We start from the raw sequence: 18,288 nt of genomic DNA, 5'->3' as shown, positions 1-18,288 counted from the left end.
TTGTAATTGATAACTTCTCATATCTGCTAAGATAGCTTCGCACCCTGCTCATGTTTTTCTGGTTTTATTTATCAGCTGCTTTTTATGAGCCCAGCCACTAAAGGAGAACTCTGTGCTCCTGCTGCAGTAACTTCAGTGCAGATCTGTCACACTCTGCTGCTTCTTCAATTAAAGCAGCATTTACAAGCTCCTACAATGAAGTGGAAACCAGTTGTATGGATTTGAGGAAAAGATAAATATTTTCCATGAGAGCATCAGTGAAGCCCTGCTTGTTTTGCAGTTTTCCTGGGATTAACTCCATGAGAGTCATTTTTCCTCTGTAATTTTTCCTCCTCAACAGCTCAGCATTACATTGGTTTGTTTGGGGTTTTTTGTTGTTTTGGTTTTTTTTTGTTTTTTTTTTGTTGGTTGGGTTTTTTTGGGTTTTTTGTTTGTTTTTTGGGGTTTTTGGGGTTTTTTTTTTGGGTGGGTTTTTTTTGAGGGATGCAGCCTCCTGTTCTTTTCCTTCTGCTTGAAGATGTTACAGCCACAAAGGTGTGGAGTAACTTCCATTGCATGCCCAGCTCCAATGATGGTTGTGGATGGTTAATTTTTCATAAATCTGGGTCTGTGTGCCCTTCTGATTTCTTGTTTTAACAGCTGCAGCTTCTTTTCTTTAATATCCTTTTTCATTTTTTTTTCCAGAAGGAATAAATATTTGTGGATTTCAGTCTGTCTCATTGAAAGAAGGTGGAATGCAAATGAGGAGGATTAACACTCTCAACTGAGTTTATCTCTGCTAAACAACATTCTGGATGCTCAGCTGGAGAAAGTTTGTGTAGTTTGTGACTCCCTGAATTCCTGAATTTGGTTCTATGCACAGCAACATTCATCTTTTTCACACACAAATGTATGGCCACAAAAATAGATCAGAACTCTTCCTGCAGCAGTTCTTCCATTGAGTCATCTCCTCCACAGGCCATGGCACAGACTGTGAACTCTGGCCTCAGCCTCTGGGCATTTCTTGTTAACTCAGAAATCTGCTTTTGGAACTCACCTGATTCTGCAACTTCTGCAATGGGCACGCCTTGTTCATAAGCCATAAATCCAAGAACTGAAAAGATAGCAAAACCAGCAACAAAGCTTGTGCCACTGTTCAAGCAGCAGAGCATGATGCAGTCTCTGAAAATATAAATAAAAAACACTGCAGTTGATCTCCAGAGCTGGGGTTCCTCCCATCCACTCAGCCAGAGGACTGACAGAACCCTGGGCTGCAGGAATGGAAGGTTCATTAACAGTGTTGTTCATTAACAGTCAGGTCCCAACTCAGATGATTCCTGAGAGCAATCATGAATTAGGAGGACACCATCAGAATATATTGCTTGTGTTGTAACTGCTGGAGTTGACTTGTTGCAAGTCATTTGCAGTTTTCCAGTAAAATCTTTAAAAAACATGTAAAAACCGTGTCAAACATAATATTAATTGTTAAGAACAATTGTAATAATTGTTAAGAACAATTTCTCCATAATACTTATACCAAGAGATTCCAGAGGGTATGAACTCATTAATAAACTCTATAAAATGGTAATGTTTGTTTGCTGGGGAAAAAAACCAAAACCTTGTGGTCAGATCTTAGCTCCTTCTATCCCTGTTAAAGAACATTGGAAAAATATATCCATGCAATATATTGGCAAAATATATCCATGCAGTTTGGTTGCTAGACATATTTAAGAAATGAAAAGCGCTGTACATAATCTGGAAGTGTGTGCATGCCTACAGAGGTGTCTAAAAAGAGGCAAAGGCAGTGCAGGGCCAGAGATGTCTCAGACAAACACATCCCACACCTCAAACCACGACAAGGACAAGGCCAAGGTGAAGGAGAATTCACCTGGGCTGCAAATGTCACCAGAGTAAATCACTTCACAGAAAAGGAAGATCCTCCTGCAGAAAAGTGTGATTTCCCCCAGAGCCCAGGGAAATCTTGCTGTTCCTGCTGCTCTGACAGCTCTCCAGGAGGGACAGGTGACTGATGCTGACAGTCCCTCCTTGGAGGCTGCTTGCAGAGACAGCTGTGTGCTGAGAAAGTAACAACCCACCCTGGGTGTCTGGGGTCAATGAGGGTTCTAACCCCCTGAAACACAGGGCAACCCCAGGGCTGTCTCAAGCCCATCCCTTAATCTGCTTCATCCCCATCCCACTGTGGCTCTGAAGCAAATTTTTGTGCAAGTTATCAATAAGAAGAAAGCACCCTGTAAAATCCAGCAGATTCCTAATTCACAGCTTCAATAATTCAGTACAGGATCACATCTTTGTCACAGATTTGCTGTTGAGAATCAGAGACAATTCCTACTTCAAAGTCTTGGCAATTATTTCCTCCAAACTTCTCTGTTGATCTCCCTACTAAATGTTTGTCTCGTTTAGTATTTTTAACAACATCTTATCCATTTTTGGAGCTCAAAGTGAGGTGAGCAGTTCCAGCAACTTGTTCCTTCACTGATGAGCCCTGCAGTGGCTCTCAGATGTGCCCAAAGCTCTTCTGACTCCCCTGGGACTCTCTGAGCACCAGGCACACACATTCCCCTGGCAGGGAGCACCTGCACATCCCTGAGCTGCAAAGCCAAGGACCAGCTCAGCCTCTGGGCCATGGGAGGCTTTGGCTCCCTCTCATCACCTCAGCTACACTTCATTGAATTATTATTTTGGGAAGGTTTTATGTTTTCACAACAATTTCAGAGTAAAAATAATCTCCGTGGCACAACAGCTAGAAATTGCTAAAATGTGCCCAGCAATAAAAAAGAATGAATATTTCTATTTGTACTGGAGACTCAGACACGGACAAGTGATGTTCACACTTCCTTCATGCCTGGACTCTCTCTCACACTGCTCATTTGCAGTGAAATACTTGCTGAAAATACAATTCTAACCTTTATTTATTTGCTTTTCTTATGAAATTCTCCCTGTAGTTATGCCCAGCCAGGCCAGTTCTACACTTTGGACATTTTAAAGCAAAGTAGCAATCCGAAATAAAGGACTGAGGAGCACAGAGGCCGTTGTGCTTAGCAGAGATACAAAAAAAAAAATAAAACAGAAAAAAAAAAAAGAAAAATCAGCCCCTTCTTGACCTTCTCAGTGAATTTCAGCTCTGAAGAGCTCTGAAGGGACTCTCACCCCACCTCTCTCACATCAGGAACTGGTGAGTTCAACACCAAGAAATTGCAGCTGAGTGTGATGAAACCCTGATGATAAGAGAGGTCAGAAAGATGAATTTTACAATCCTTTGGAGGAAAAAGAGAGCTCCTGCTTTGGGGGGATGCAGCCAGATGATGCCTCCACTGGGCACGGGCTGTTTCCTTCAGATAAGATTTGCTTTAGATAATTCCCTGCTTCAAATGCAGTCTGAACAAGATATTTCCTGCTGAGGAATGCTGTGGCACAGGGTATTGGAGAGCTGCTGGTTCCTGAGTGGGAGATAAAGGCTGAAGCCCCTGGCAGTGGTGCCTCAGGTTTTGGCTTTTATATTTTCAGGTTCTGTGCTGCTTTAGTGTGTGGGTCTGGGTTCATATCAGGGGATGCTGAGCTCTGTGCACAGAGCAGGGACACAAAACAATTCCTGCTCCAGCTGGGCACCAAGGACAAATGATCCAAATCTCAGCCCAGGAGCACAAACACCGTGGGCTGGAGAGAGAAAAACAAGGATGGGACTGCAGGGGCTAAAGCTGGAATGGGACAATGAACTGCAAGATGCAAATGGAGCAGAACTGATCCCAGGGAGAGACCCCGTGCCTGGCTGTGCATTTTGGGGCCATTTTGGTTCATTTTGGATTCATTTTGGTTCATCTTGGGTGCAGCCCTGGTTGGGCTCTTGTGCTGCCCAAGGTGCATCCATGGAGGAGATCCTTTGAATAAATCCCTACTGTCACAGACACATTTTATGGAAAATCCTTTCCTTAGGATTTTTCCTCCTGAGAAGCTGAGAGGCCTCAGGAACAAAATGTAACCAATGGTTATCTGCTGCTGTGGAATGCAACAGGTGCATCTGGGATTGGCCCATGTTGGATGTTTCTAATTAATGGCCAATCACAGTCAGCTAACTTGGACAGAGAGTCTGAGCCACAAACCTTTGTTGTCATTCTTTCTTTTTCTAGTCTTAGCCAGCCTTCTGATGAAATCCTTTCTTCTATTCTTTTAGTATAGTTTTAATGTAATATATATCATAAAATAATAAATCAGCCTTCTGAAACAAGGAGTCAAACCCTCATCTCTTCCCTCATCCTCAGACCCCTGTGAACACCATCACACCCTGCTTTATTCTGTAACTCTGAACAGCTTCTGTTCTAGGGCAGCCTTCTCAAAGCATCAGCCCCTTAAAGTGGGGCAGAGTCCAGCTGGGCCACCCCACAGAACAAGAGGATCCCAGGGATCTCCTCTCTCAGGGAACTCTGGCAAACCACAGCAGCATGGTACCAATTATCTGCAGGATAATTCTCCAAGAAAATGGGAAAAAGGGGATTTTCAATCGCCCCAGCCAGTGAGTTCCTGTTCATTTCAGATAACACCACCCCAGCTGAATGGTTCCATCCCAGGGAGGCAGTTACAGACTGAGCACAGCTTCTCTCATAAAAATACAACCTCCAGTTTCCCTTCCCTTGGCTTTGCAGGAGTTCCACCCACACCTCAGCTCCTGGTTTTTATCCCATAGGCAGAAGTACCCTGTAGTTCAGGGATTTTTTTCTGCTATGGGAAGAAAAACCAGAAGGGGGATCTGAATCCACTGATTGTGAAACCAATGAGTTTTAAAACACAAATGCTCAGGAAACATGGGAAGGGCAACATGAATTTTTTATGTGCACCCTTGGCAGGAGGACATCAGAGCCTGACTGAAGCCCAGACTGATTTCAAGTGAAAGGAAAACTTCAAATTTTTATGAAAACTTCACATTCTTCCAAATTAAACTCCTGCCAATCACCTGAATAATTCAAGATGTGCATCACTTCTCCTCTCCCTGCCTGACAGGCAGGACACTTATGAAAATTCATCCTGCCTTCCTAAGGAGCCTCTCTGAGCCCACAGAGCCCCTGGCATCCCTCCAGTCCCTTCTTTGCCTTTATGGGTTCCTCAAGACCCAATGGAGAAATTCCCATTTCTCTTTTCCTCCTAGACTAGAAGCTTGACAAAGAACAAATCTTCAGGTCCTAAAAGTTTTGTCCATGTGTGAAATCCCTCCTTTATCTCCTGCTCCACAGTGGGAACAGGGGAACTGACCCTGGACTCGTACCTGGGCGTGGATTTGGGATTTTGAGGTGGATACAGATCAGAGGAAACATCAGAACACCTGTGTGTGATCCCTGTGGGGAAACTCTGCCAGGGTTTCACCTTCTCAGAGGGGTCACTTGGGATCCACACTCTGGGACAGCCAGGAAGGAGCAGTTTTAATGTTTTTCAATCAAAGATACGTAAAGATGATCTAAATTCATTTCCCATTTAAAAACACAAAGTGACTTTTGCAATTCATTTACCACATGAATGAATTCAATCAGGTTTCTATCTTTAAATTCTTTAAATTAAAATCTTTACATTCACAAGGCCCTCGTGCAGTTCAGACTTTCCCATTTCCCACTGAAATACCGCTTGCCATTATTTTCCTTAGGGAAAAAATAAAATAGAGTAAAAAATGACAGAAAATGTTGATGTTACAATCAGACTGTGAGAATTGCAGGAGAAAAAACCCCAGCTTGATTTTATTATTTTAAAGTGCTGGTTAGGATACAAAATTGTCATTTTCACATCAGAGCTCTGTTTATGTCTTGCCCTGCCCAGCTTGGCCACGTTCTGCTCTTCACTGCTGTCCTCCCCCTTTCCTCAGACTCATTAAAAATCACATGTCAGGACACATTAACATCTATTCCCTAGCTGGGAAATTTGGGAAATGTTTTGTGAGGGGAATTTTGGAGCCTGGATGGAGTAAAAGGTGTTTGGCTGCAGCATCCTGCTCTGGAGCTTCAGAGCAGAGTTTTACCAGCTGAGCCCCAGGGTCAGGGAGAAGGAAAGAAAATTCCATAAATCCAAAAACTCCTGCTTTTTGTAAAAAAAACCCCAAAAAACTCAGGAAAAGCTTTCCTGCACTCCTTGAGGCACTGACTGTTTCTAGCTGGGATACAACTGGAAAGAAATATAATTAAATATAAATAAAAATGAATAAGATAGGAGAGGAGTGGTGTCTTTGCTAAAGCTTGTGCTAATTAGGGAAAAGGTTCATTAGCAGCAGTTCTGGAGGTTTTAGGGGACTCACACCACTTTCTGCTGCAAAACATTTTGTCTTGCTAAGACATGGAAAGAAGGAGGATTTCCTAAAACTGCCTCCTGAGGTCTCCAAATAAAACTGAATAATGAAGAATTTAAATAAATTTGGAGGTTTGGGGGTGGTTTGTTTAGGATTCTTTCACTTTTGGACTGTGTTATTTCCTTTATGGAAAAATGAAATATTAATTCTCTGTCTGGAGATCTCAATGGAGTCACTATAACCAAACTGTCCTTGTAGGAATTTTAGGAGAACTAATTCAATAATCATGAATTCCAGAAGAAAAGACCAGTGCTCATATTGCTGCCCATGCCAGAAATGTGGAACAGGGGGGATTTTGTGCAAATCAATCCTTTGGCCATTGACACAGGAGAGATGAAAACCTCCTGAAGTCATTGAGAATTCCCTCCTTAGGAATACAGAGATAAACCATGAAATGCCCCCCATTCCCTCTGGGATGGGGACAGCAAACTTCCCAAAAAATGGAGAAAAATGGCACTCAGAGCATGGACCAAACTGAGGTGATTTTTAATGACAATTTCTGGTAGCACTTTGCAAAGAGCAGCTTAAGCAGCTTAATGCACACACATTCAATGATACCTGCCTGAAATCCTGTATTTTTACATGAAATTTCTATCTCTGTGTGTGCTGAGGGGCTGTGGAAAGCTCAGATTTGACCAAAAGGGATGAAAACACCACATTTTAGAGCAGAGTTCCTCTGGGGCAGTTCCAAGAAGCATTACAGATCTCTGTCCTACAAAACCACCTGTGTGTGCTTATGGGAATACAGAGATAAACCATGAAATGCCCCCCATTCCCTCTGGGTTGGGGGCTGCAAACTTTCCAAAAAATGGGAAAAAGCAGCACTCAGAGCATGGACCAAACTGAGGTGGTTTTTAATGACTATTTCTGGCAGCACTTTGCAAAGAGCAGCTTAAGTAATGCACATGCATTCAGTGATACCTGCCTGAAATCCTGCATTTTTACATGGAATTCCTATCTCTGTGTGTGCTGAGGGGCTGTGGAAGGCTCAGATTTGACCAAAAGGGATGAAAACACCACATTTTGGATCAGAGTTCCTCTTGGGCAGTTCCAAGAAGCATTACAGATCTCTGTCCTACAAAACCACCTGTGTGTGCTTATGGGAATACAGAGATAAACCATGAAATGCTCCCCATTCCCTCTGGGCTGGGGACAGAAAACTTCCCAAAAATGGGGAAAAGTGGCAGTCAGAGCATGGACCAAACTGAGGTGATTTTTAATGACAATTTCTGGTAGCTCTTTGCAAAGAGCAGCTGAAGAAATGCACACAGTGTCATGGTTTGAGAGGAAGTGAGTTATTCAATGATACCTGCCTGAAATGCTGCATTTTTACATGAAATTCCTATCTCTGTGTGTGCTGAGGGGCTGTGGAAGGCTCAGATTTGACCAAAAGGGATGAAAACACCACATTTTGGAGCAGAGTTCCTCTGGAGCCATTCCAAGGAACATTACAGATCTCTGTCCCACAAAACCGTGTTCTTCTGGTTATCCTTGGGGAAAAGGGGAAGGGAAGTGGTTCCAAGTGTCCCCCCAAGAGCAGAGCTGCAGGCTGCAGGGTGTTACCTGTAGCAGTTGTTGTTGTAGTTGTTGTAACTCCCCAGGGCTGTCAGGCACCCCAAGCAGATGGCATAGGAGAAGAAGATCTGTGTGCCAGCATCCACCCACACCTGGAGACACAGAGCAGGGAGAGCTTCAGAGAGCAGCCAGGAGAAATCCCCCTCCTGCCAAATGCGGCCTGCAAACCTGCACACACGGCTCTGCAGGTGGAGAGGGTCCAGCAAAGCTTTTACAAATCATAAATTGAAAAAAAATGACGTGGTGAGAGGGAAATTCCCCTCCCCATCCCTGCTGGTCTTTACAGGCCCAGCCTAAAGTGGAAAGGGAGACAGAATTCCTAGAGAAGAACCTCACCCATTACATTCATTAATTGCTTTTAGATAGTTTTAGTAATTGCAGCCTAGATGGAATCACCTGCATTTATCTCACTCCTGTTGGACAGTTATTTACTCAAATTTAAAACTTTAGTGTGAATAATTGCTCTAAAGGCAAAATGTGCTATTCCTAAGGCACATAAATATATAATATGTTGTATATATAATATACAATAATATATATTTATTATATATAATAAATACATAATAATTATATATTATAATACTATATCATAATATAATATTATAATACAGATAATATATTTATGTGCTATTCCTGTAGCACATAAATATGTTATCTGTATTATATAATAATATAATACAGATAATACATAAATATATAATATTTATGTATTATCTGTATTTATGAATTATATTATTATAATTAATATATAAAAGTTATATTTATTATTATAATTAATTGTATTATTATAATTAATATATAAAAATTATATATTAATATATAACTTATATAAATATTATATATATTTATTATTATATATTTTTAAATATATTTATTTATTATTATATATATTTATATATAAAAATATATTTATTGTTATAATTGATTCTATTATTATAATTAATTATATTATTATAATTAATATTTATAAATTATATATTAATATATAATTTTTATATATTAATTATAATAATATAATTCATAAATACAGATAAGACATAAATTAAGCTGGGGAAAGAAGGGATAACTTTTCCAGGAAAAGGATGTTTTCAGCAAAATTTAATGGATCCAACAGGCACAAAATTACAGCTCTGGTCACTCTACAATCAACAAATAAAAGTTCTGCAGAGCTGAACGAGTCAGTAGCTCTGTAATGCTATTGTGGGAATATTTGTATCCTGAAGTGATGCAAACAATTTGAAATCAGAGCAAAGGAAGCCTGAGTTGCCACAGTGAGATTCTTCTCCTCAGAACAACCTCAGAACATTATTGAGCAGGTTCATTTTGCTTTAACAGTATTGCAATAAAGCCATTTATTCCCCCTGACCAGTGTGGGTGTGTTCCCACTGGAGGTGAAGGTACCCCTTGAAGTCCTGGATATGGAGATACGGAGAACCCAAACCCACAGAGCTGCCATCCAATAAAAATCCTGTTTTCCTGGGATAAATGACCTCTTTAAATTCTTCGTTACATCAGAGCAACCAGAACACCAGAGCCTGAGTGGTGCTCAGAGGCAGTGGCTGTGCAGCCATGCCCTGCTGAAGCTGGAGCCAGGGAAGAGGGAGCACAGGAATGATTTCAGTACTAATAACAGCCATCAAATCCTCCTAAACACACAAAGGGGATGTGTTTGTTTTACAGTGATCAAGTGAGACCCTGCTCTCTGGAGCTGTTGAGTGTTTCTGTTTAGAAATAACATTAAGATCACATTTGATTTACATCAGAGGCTTAAAGGGTTTCGTTGCTGTCACCCCGAATAAGACACAGCTGGTTACATCCCAGAGCCTCACCAGGAGAAGCTGCACACAGAGAGCCCTCTGACAGACAGGCTCTTTAACAAGAGTGGAAGCTCCCAAAAAGCTGTGAGGAGCGTGGGTCAGCTGAAATGCTCCTTCTGCTGGGGCCCAGACACAAGCTGGGAAACTGGATCACCACACGGATCCTTCCTTTCCCTTTCCCTTTCCCTTCCCCTTTTCCCTTTTCACTTTTCCCTTCCCCTTTTCCCTTCCGCTTTTCCCTTTTCCCTTTCCCTTTTCCCTTTTCCCTTTCCCTTTCCCTTTCCCTTCCCCTTTTCCCTTCCCCTTTTCCCTTTTCCCTTTTCCCTTTCCCTTTCCCTTTTCCCTTTCCCTTTCCCTTTTCCCTTTTCCCTTTCCCTTTCCCTTTCCCTTTCCCCTTTCCCCTTTCCTCTTTCTCCTTTCCCTTCTTTTTCCCTTTCCCTTTCCCTTTCCCTTTCCCTTTCCCTTTCCCTTTCCCTTTCCCTTTCCCTTTTCCCTTTTCCCCTTTCCCTTTCCCTTTTCCCTTTTCCTTTTCCCTTTCCCTCTTTCCCCCTTTCCCTTTCCCCTTTCCTCTTTCTCCTTTCCCTTCCCTTTACCCTTTTTCCTTTTCCCTTTTCCTTCCCTTTTCCCTTTTCCCTTTCCCTTTTCCATTTTCCCTTTTCCCTTTTCCCTTTCCCTTTTCCCTTTCCCTTTTCTTTTCCCTTTTCCCTTTTCCTTTCCCTTCCCTCCCTGCCCTCCCCTAAATGCAGGGCAGGGCACTGAGAGGAGCATCACAAGGGCTGCTATGTCCTTCAAAGGAAAAAAAAAAATCACATCCCACAGGGAGTCAGCCTAAAAAGTGGCAAACACTCTGAGAAACCTCTTCTGCAAGGAAACATTCACATATTCTCTAAAGCTGGGATCAGACTGAAGAGAGGTTTTGCTGCACTCTTTGACATCAGTCTAGAAATTCCCTCAGAACTTAGGGCTGATGTTTAAATAGGAATGGAGAAGCAGTTTTATTAGCTGAATGGAATAATACAATCTGTATGGCTTCTTTTGGCTTGTATGCTCAGAGGACAAGTGTCATTTAACCCTTTCAGCTTTCTAAAATGGCCAGAAGTGATCAGCAGAGTGGCAAACAGGAACATCCATTTAGAACCCACAGGTAGATTGTCTGTGGCTGAAAACCCACAAGAGCTGGAGTAACCCTGGTGTAAACTGCCAGACACACCAACACTTCAAAGCCCTGAAAATGACATTTCAGATCAGATATCCATCTCCTTCCCCTACAGCAGGGACCAGCTGACATTTAGCCTCAGACTGCAGCGCTCGGTTCGTGGCAGGAGGATTTGGTGAGGTCTCCAATTGTTCATTAGTGTGATTGTTCATTAGTCTGATTGTTCATTAGCCTGTGTCCCCCCAGTTTGCTCCTTCCCAAAGGGCACCTCAGGGGAAGTTGCTCTCATTCCAGCTTGATGGGCTCCTGCAGACACCAATCCCAAATCCAGGTGCCACCCACCCAGCTCACAGCCACAAAACCATGATGGGATATTTCTGAGTGCTGAGCCTGCCTTAAACCAGGAGCTGTTCTCTTTTCCATGCAGAGCAATGACATTCTGAAGGGCAGGGAACAGAGGAGGACCTGGGGCAGAGCAAAGAGGGCATTTGTCTGAAAGGTGACACAGCTCAATGCTTCTCTGCCATGAGGAAAGGACCTGAGAACACCAGAGAACACCCTGTGGGTTCTTCATGGAATTTGGGCCTTGAACACCCTTAGGTCAGTGATAATAAATTCAGTCTAGCACTCACAAACTTGGGATTGGAACAGTTTTCTAGTTTCTATCAGCTCCTACCTTAAAGGAAGTAAATAACTTTTTTAGCTTTATTCAAGTCATAATAAAAGTTTCCATGCCCAAACAAGATTAAAATTAAAGCTCAAAAACTTTGATAACTAACCCTAATATCTGAAAAATCCCAATTTCAAAGGGCAGAACCTTACAAAACAATAAACAGGAGCATTTTCTACTAAAAATGGAAAGTGCTGCTCTGCAACATCCAACCCTTGAGTCTGGCAACGGCCCCATTTTAAGTCTGTGTGGGTAACCTCAGTTTGGCCTTCTTGTGGCAGGTCTGGGACACAATCTCCATTTCCATGGGTGTTTTCTGTGCCCAGGGAGATGAATGGGGCTGGCCAAACACAGGATGCTGCTGTCTGAGGATGCCCTGCCTCCTTTGCAGCTCCTGCCATGAAAGCAGGAGAAGGAAGAAAGGAGGGGGATGTGCTGTAGTGCAGACAACAGAGCCCTGCTCTGGAGAATTGGGTTCTTTTCATGTCCCTGCCATAAAGCTTCTATGGGATGTTATGTCCATAAATCACTCCAAGCAACCTTTTCTCACATGCTCCTTGACTTGGCTGTGCCCTAATGGGTGTCCAAAGCAAAGGAGAAAGTTATTGCTGCAGATAAAGTGAATTAAAGGCACTTTTGGAACAACTCAAAAACCCCACAGTTTAACAAACCAAACTGAAAATCCCCAGAAGAGTGACAGCCCCTCATTTTAGCCTCAATATAAATGTCTTTCTGTCACTAAGATGGGGTCATGCCATCCACTGAAAATAAAATAAATTAGGTGTCTGAAGCACATGGGCAGTGCAGAAATAATTCCCTTTGCAAGGCTGAGCCGGTTTTTTTGTGATGATCAGGCTTTATGCAGTGAATCTAGAGGGCCAAGCAAGGGGTGAGTGGGACAAAACAAAATATTGCATAAGTGTCCTGAGCTGAGCTCAGTGCCTGAGCAAAGCAGAGACCTCAGGGACAGCCTGGGATGTGCTGGTGTTGATTATTTCCATCATGCATGGAATAAAAAGGAATTCCTTCAGGTGGAATAAAAAAAAGTTCATGGAATTGTTGTTTCTTTTGGAAAAAAAAAACCCAAAATCATGGAATAAAAAGCAATTCCTTCAGATGGAATAAAAAACAATTCATGGAATTGTTGTTTCTTTTGGAAAAAAAGCCAAATCATGGAATAAAATCAATTCCTTCAGGTGGAATAAAAAACAATTCATGGAATTGTTTCTTTTGGAAAAAAACAAAATCGTGGAATAAAAAGCAATTCCTTCAGATGGAATAAAAAACAATTCATGGAATTGTTTCTTTTGGAAAAAAACAAAATCGTGGAATAAAAAGCAATTCCTTCAGATGGAATAAAATACAATTCATGGAATTGTTGTTTCTTTTGGAAAAAAACAAAATAGTGGAATAAAAAGCAATTACTTCAGGTGGAATAAAAAATATCATGGAATTGTTGTTTGTTTTGGAAAAAAAAAAACCCAAATCATGGAATAAAAATAATTCCTGCAGATGGAATAAAAAACAATTCATGGAATTGTTGTTTCTTTTGGAAAAAAACCCAAAATCGTGGAATAAAAAGCAATTCCTTCAGATGGAATAAAATACAATTCATGGAATTGTTGTTTCTTTTGGAAAAAAACAAAATAGTGGAATAAAAAGCAATTCCTTCAGGTGGAATAAAAAATATCATGGAATTGTTGTTTCTTTTGGAAAAAAAAAAACCCAAATCATGGAATAAAAATAATTCCTGCAGATGGAATAAAAAACAATTCATGGAATTGTTGTTTCTTCTGGGAAAAAACAAAATCATGGAATAAAAACCACAATATCTCAAATTCCAGGGGTTTTTCTAACTTTGTACCTTCCCTTTATTTTCTGTGCTCTCTGGATATATTTTGAGGAAGCTGCAGTGCAGCTGTTATGAAATCCCTGTGTGGATGCAGGAAGCATCTCCCAGGACACTCTGACTGTAACTGGCTCTTCCTCCATGACAAACAGCTCAATAACTCCATTTTTTGTAGTTGTGTCAAAAAAAATTTGTGTAAAATTGTTCCATGTCAGGGCAACACGGGCAAATCAGGCAGCTGCTTTCAGTCTGATCCTCCCAAAAGATAGGCAGGGCTTTTTTAATAAACTAAAATGCATTCTGTGGTCACCTGAGAAGGTTCATTTTACAGCCCAGGGGCTGATGTGCAGCTTCTCCCGTGGGGGTACAGCAGCACACGCATCCCCCCTTCTCTTTTGGCAGCATTTCAGATTCCAGTTCCCAGGTTTCTGGGAAATTCCCTTCCACAGATGCCTGGGTGAGAATCTGGGCTTCCAGAGCCAGGGCTGGGCTGAGGGAGCTGCCACACCCAAGGGTCCCCATGTGGACAGGAACAACAGGAGGCTTCTCCCAGTAAATAAAATCAATATTTGGGTTTTCTCTCTGTCCCTGGCCTTACCTACAGCCCACACAGCTCTGTTTGCTCCCTTGAGAATTCCTGTCAAAATCAAAGGTATTCATTCCACCTTGAAGCCCAAGCACTATTTATCTGCATAAATATCCACTTTTTTTTTTTTTTCCCCTCATTCTTAACAGTGAGGTTGAACACCAAAGCTGAAAGTATCCTTAATTCCAGAGTTTAAATGGCAATCCCATCATGAAGCACTGCCTGAGAATATGGGAGAGCTCACAGACCAGTTAAAACCTGTGCTTGCTCTTTAAAACATGATGTTCCAAATGTTGACAGTCATTTATTTCCCATTTTGTTATCAGAGAACAAGCAATCACTCCAGGTTTTCTTTTCATTTAAATTATTCATTACTTTTTGATGAACCTCTGCAATGTTTGTATTTTAAAAAGCAGTTTGCCTTCAGTTTCAAAGGAGAATTTTAAAAATAAAGCCGTGGCTGTCAGGAGATAATAAATGAAATTTCAAGGTTAGGGCATGGAATAACTGCAGAATTTTATCACAAATGCCTGAATAAAAAAACCTGTTGCCAGATAGGTTGAAGTATGGCAGAACTGTAGGAAACCAGCAAAATGTGAAGTTTTGACCTTGAGGTAACACCTGCACTTAAAGAGTGACCCCAGCAGACACGGGGCAATTAGCAACAGCGTTAATTAAGAGCACTAACAGAGGCTTTTGGAGAATCACAGCATTTCAAAAGTACCTGCTAAAGCTCTCCTTAACAAAAGCTTCCTTCCCCTCCTCTGGAATGAGGTGGGAGAAGTTCAGCTCCAAGCACTGCTGGAAGAGCTCAGAACAATTTCTGACATAAACTATAGGAAACCCCCAAAGTAAATGCTAAAAAAAAAAAAAAATAGGAAAAATAAAAAGCAGTTTCTAATAGCTTTGGGAAGAAGACAAAATTCCATTTCCACCCTGTGCTTTCATCTGCAGTATCCTTTTCATCAGTGGATCATTGGAGCTGCTTTCAGTGCCCAGCTGGAGCACCTGACTGTGAAGCTGGCATTAAAAACCAGGGGAATTGCTCTTTTCACCACAGAAAACATGGGCTGCTTGTGCTGAGAACCTCCCCAAAAATTCAGAGTTCACTCACATGGAGAAGCAGATCCCACCAGGCTGTTCTGCCCTTGCTGAAATTGCCCACACAGTGAGCTTTAATATTTCCTATTTACAGCACTCCTTTTTCCAGTCTTACATCCCAGGGCTCTCCAATAAAGGACAATTTTATCCCCAAGCTGAACTTTTGGTGACACCAGGGAACTAAGAGTTTTTCTGTTGTAATGTGCAGTGAAAAGAACCATTCCCTAAATTGCATTTTATTACACTCCTCTGCTACAAGTCCCATCTTTATGCATATATATAAATACATTTATGTATATATATCAATATATTTCCAGGAATAATGCTAAAATAGATAGCAGTGGAGGACTGAGCATTTTACCTCTGTTTTTTTCCAATAAAGTGATTTTTTTTTTGGCTTTTTCATTATAAAGCACATCCAACCACATCCCAGCCTCCTCTGTTGGGCCTGGTGTGCAGAGAGGGAGCTGCCCACACTGGGAGGGAGAGCACAGATCTACACCTGGCTGCTGCCTTTAGCACTTCCCCTGTTCCTCAGGCTGAAAAATGTTCTATATTGCCAGGACAGCCCCGGGAAGGCAGGCAGAGATGCAGCCTGGGTGTTTTCAGTGCTGGTGAAAGGGAAGGAGGAGAGGCTGAGGCACCACATCTGCCCAGCTGAGCAGGAAGGTGCAGCACCTGCGCATTCAAACCACAATTCCCTGCCAGCAACACAAATCCCTGTGCAGAGGCAGGGAAAGAAAACCAAGCAGTTTGCATTTACTCTCCAGTCATTCTCCTGCCATCAGGAGAAATTTCTTCTTAAATAGCAGCGAACACAGAAATCAGCTGAGTGTCTGGGCTGTGCAGCTGCCAAAATTCAGAATGCAGAGGTCAAGGCTCTGTTCTATTCACAAAACAACCCAAACACTCGGGGGATGCAGACATTCAGAGGGAATGAATCCATTCCTTGCATGCATCCTCTGTTCCCTGACTAGCAGCACACTGATTTTATCTCATTCCTACCAATCCTGCAGGCAAAATCCAACAGGGAAGAATAAACTTTATTATCTTCATTTTCCCACATTGTCAACAGAGTTGTTGTACCTGTATAGTTTAGTTATAGTTTATTATATTTGACTAAAAAATTATCTATGATTTGACTATAAAATAGTTTTAATATATGTTTAATTAAAAAAAAAGACTACAAATCTTCTGAACAGAGTTAATTTCAGAGACATTTTGTTTTTAAAAATCGGACAAAAGAAGTTATTTCATAAAATTAAACCAGTTAATCCCTGGGGTCCCAATGAAAAGCTTTTTGCTGAGTATGAAAACACAGAACTAGAATCTTGAAACACACAGTCAGTAAAACAGACTGTTATAATACAATTTCAAAGCAGAATGTTACTTTAGCTACAGACACAGGTTAAAGCCCTGAGAATTTTTAGGATGCTCTTCACCATAAACAACTCTGGATGTCACTGCCTCAACAAACACAATCTCTGACAAAACTTACTTCTGATATATTTATTTTCCAATGGATATAGCCCTTGAAAAGTCAGCTTTCAACATCTTTTATCCTCTCTGCATTTATTGAACCTCTGCTAGCAGTGTGAATGTGGAAAAATGAGGCTGTAAATCAGGCTATCCACTGAAGATGTGCCTGGGGCTGCTGGAAGTGGCAGCATTGTGACAGCCATCCACGCAGGAGTGTTTGCTGTGATGTTGGCCAAGTGAAGCTCGGCTCCTCCAGGCTCCTCCAGATGGCAAGAAAAGCACAAAAATACCCCTCAGTTATCTGCAAGCAGCCTCAGCTCCAAGGAGTTGTGGCTGAGGGCAAAGCTGGGGTGCCTGGCTGGAGAAAATAAAGTTAAAAAAGCCACTGGATCCATCCAAGCAGCCTGGCACCAGCCACGTTACCTAAAATAAATTAAACTCTTTAGCCCCTGCCCCCTGTCCCCAAATGCCTTCTTGAAAAAAAAAATAATTAATTTATCTCTCCCAACTCAGTGGGAAATGCCATTAAATGGGGAATTAAACCCAAACAAAATATGAGCTGTGCATTGTGGGGAAGCAGCAACAGAAATGGTGAGTTTTGGATGCAGGAGTGAGTTTGTGGCTGAAGTTTACTACCCAGGGCTTTCTAAACAACACAGCTTCTGAAAGCAGAGCCTTCATTAGAGCAGGAAAACAGCACTTAAACGGCCAGGCAGAAAATGGCTGAATTAAGCTCTTTTTCCCTCTCTTTAATGGTAGTGATTCTCAAAAGATCCAAAGTAGGTTAGGGGAAGAATAAGACAGCTATGTTTCTAGTGTCTACCTGACAGCAGCCTTTGTAGGGGTGAATAATTACATGAAAATCACTTCCTTTCCACCTCTCTTTGGGGTTTCTGTGGGTTGCTAGGCACTCTCTCTGCTACCTTCTGCTAATGTCACTTCTAGAGGGCTGAATACAGCAAATTCATTGGGAGAATGGAAACTCGGGAGAAGAAGGACCTAAATACTCGGAGTTTTGTTTATTCATTGCTGCCTTTGGAGGCCAGCACTATAGCTGGGATCACTTTCCAGCTATTGAAATGCTAATTTCCCAGGGGGTGTTGTCAGCCAAGGAGCACCCAGTTCAAATGGGGCAGCACCTTCCTCCATACTGGAGCCACACCAGTTGCATGTTCCTGTGGCAGCATCCAATTTGGAAAATCGAGTGCTGGAGCAAAGCAGGCTCTGAGGAAAAGCAATTCTTTTCCTTCCTCTCATTGCTTTTCATGAGTAAAATATTCCTACACTCCCTAATCTAAAATTTCGGGGTATCTTGGTTGGCTTGGTGTGATTGCAGGAGGAACAGCCCCAAGGTGCAGTTGTACTCCCCTGAGGAAACCATGAGGGTGTTTGTCACTGAAGTTCATCACTGTCTACCCTCATTAGACACCTTTAGCTGTCCCCTTTAGCTTTTGTAATGCAGTTACTAAAGCTGTCCACCTTTAGGGGACAGCCAAAGGCGACACAGCGACTCCATCATCAGAAGGTGTGAAAAGACACCTTGTTATTAGAAATCTACAGATAAACTGTCCCAAAGACAGAGAAGTTCCCTGCTAAGATCCCTTATAGAAAGTTCTGATAGAAAAAGTGGTGGACTAAAACCTGATTGGCCTTTAGCAATCTTCTCTCACACTATGACTATGAATATCACACTTTAGAGAACCATCTCTATAAACAATGGCTACAGAAAGAGAGAG

The 18,288-nt window shown here is 41.8% G+C and overlaps 1 protein-coding gene across 1 annotated transcript in view; it reads right to left on the bottom strand.

The window, feature by feature from the left end:
- Positions 1-18,288, bottom strand: part of SLC6A11 (solute carrier family 6 member 11) — a 107,601-nt gene that overhangs the window by 13,725 nt on the left and 75,588 nt on the right. Inside the window, exons 8-9 of the mRNA XM_066557857.1 lie at positions 7,883-7,986; positions 1,037-1,161 (exon numbers count right to left, since the gene is read on the bottom strand). Of these exons, the coding sequence (XP_066413954.1) occupies positions 1,037-1,161; positions 7,883-7,986 (229 nt within the window). The remainder of the gene's footprint in view (positions 1-1,036; positions 1,162-7,882; positions 7,987-18,288) is intronic.

This window comes from Molothrus aeneus, chromosome 12, assembly GCF_037042795.1.
Source record: "Molothrus aeneus isolate 106 chromosome 12, BPBGC_Maene_1.0, whole genome shotgun sequence".
Taxonomy (NCBI): Eukaryota; Metazoa; Chordata; class Aves; order Passeriformes; family Icteridae; genus Molothrus; species Molothrus aeneus.
The sequence above is the reverse complement of the archived record's forward strand: the minus strand, read 5'-3'. Positions and strand labels throughout refer to the sequence as shown.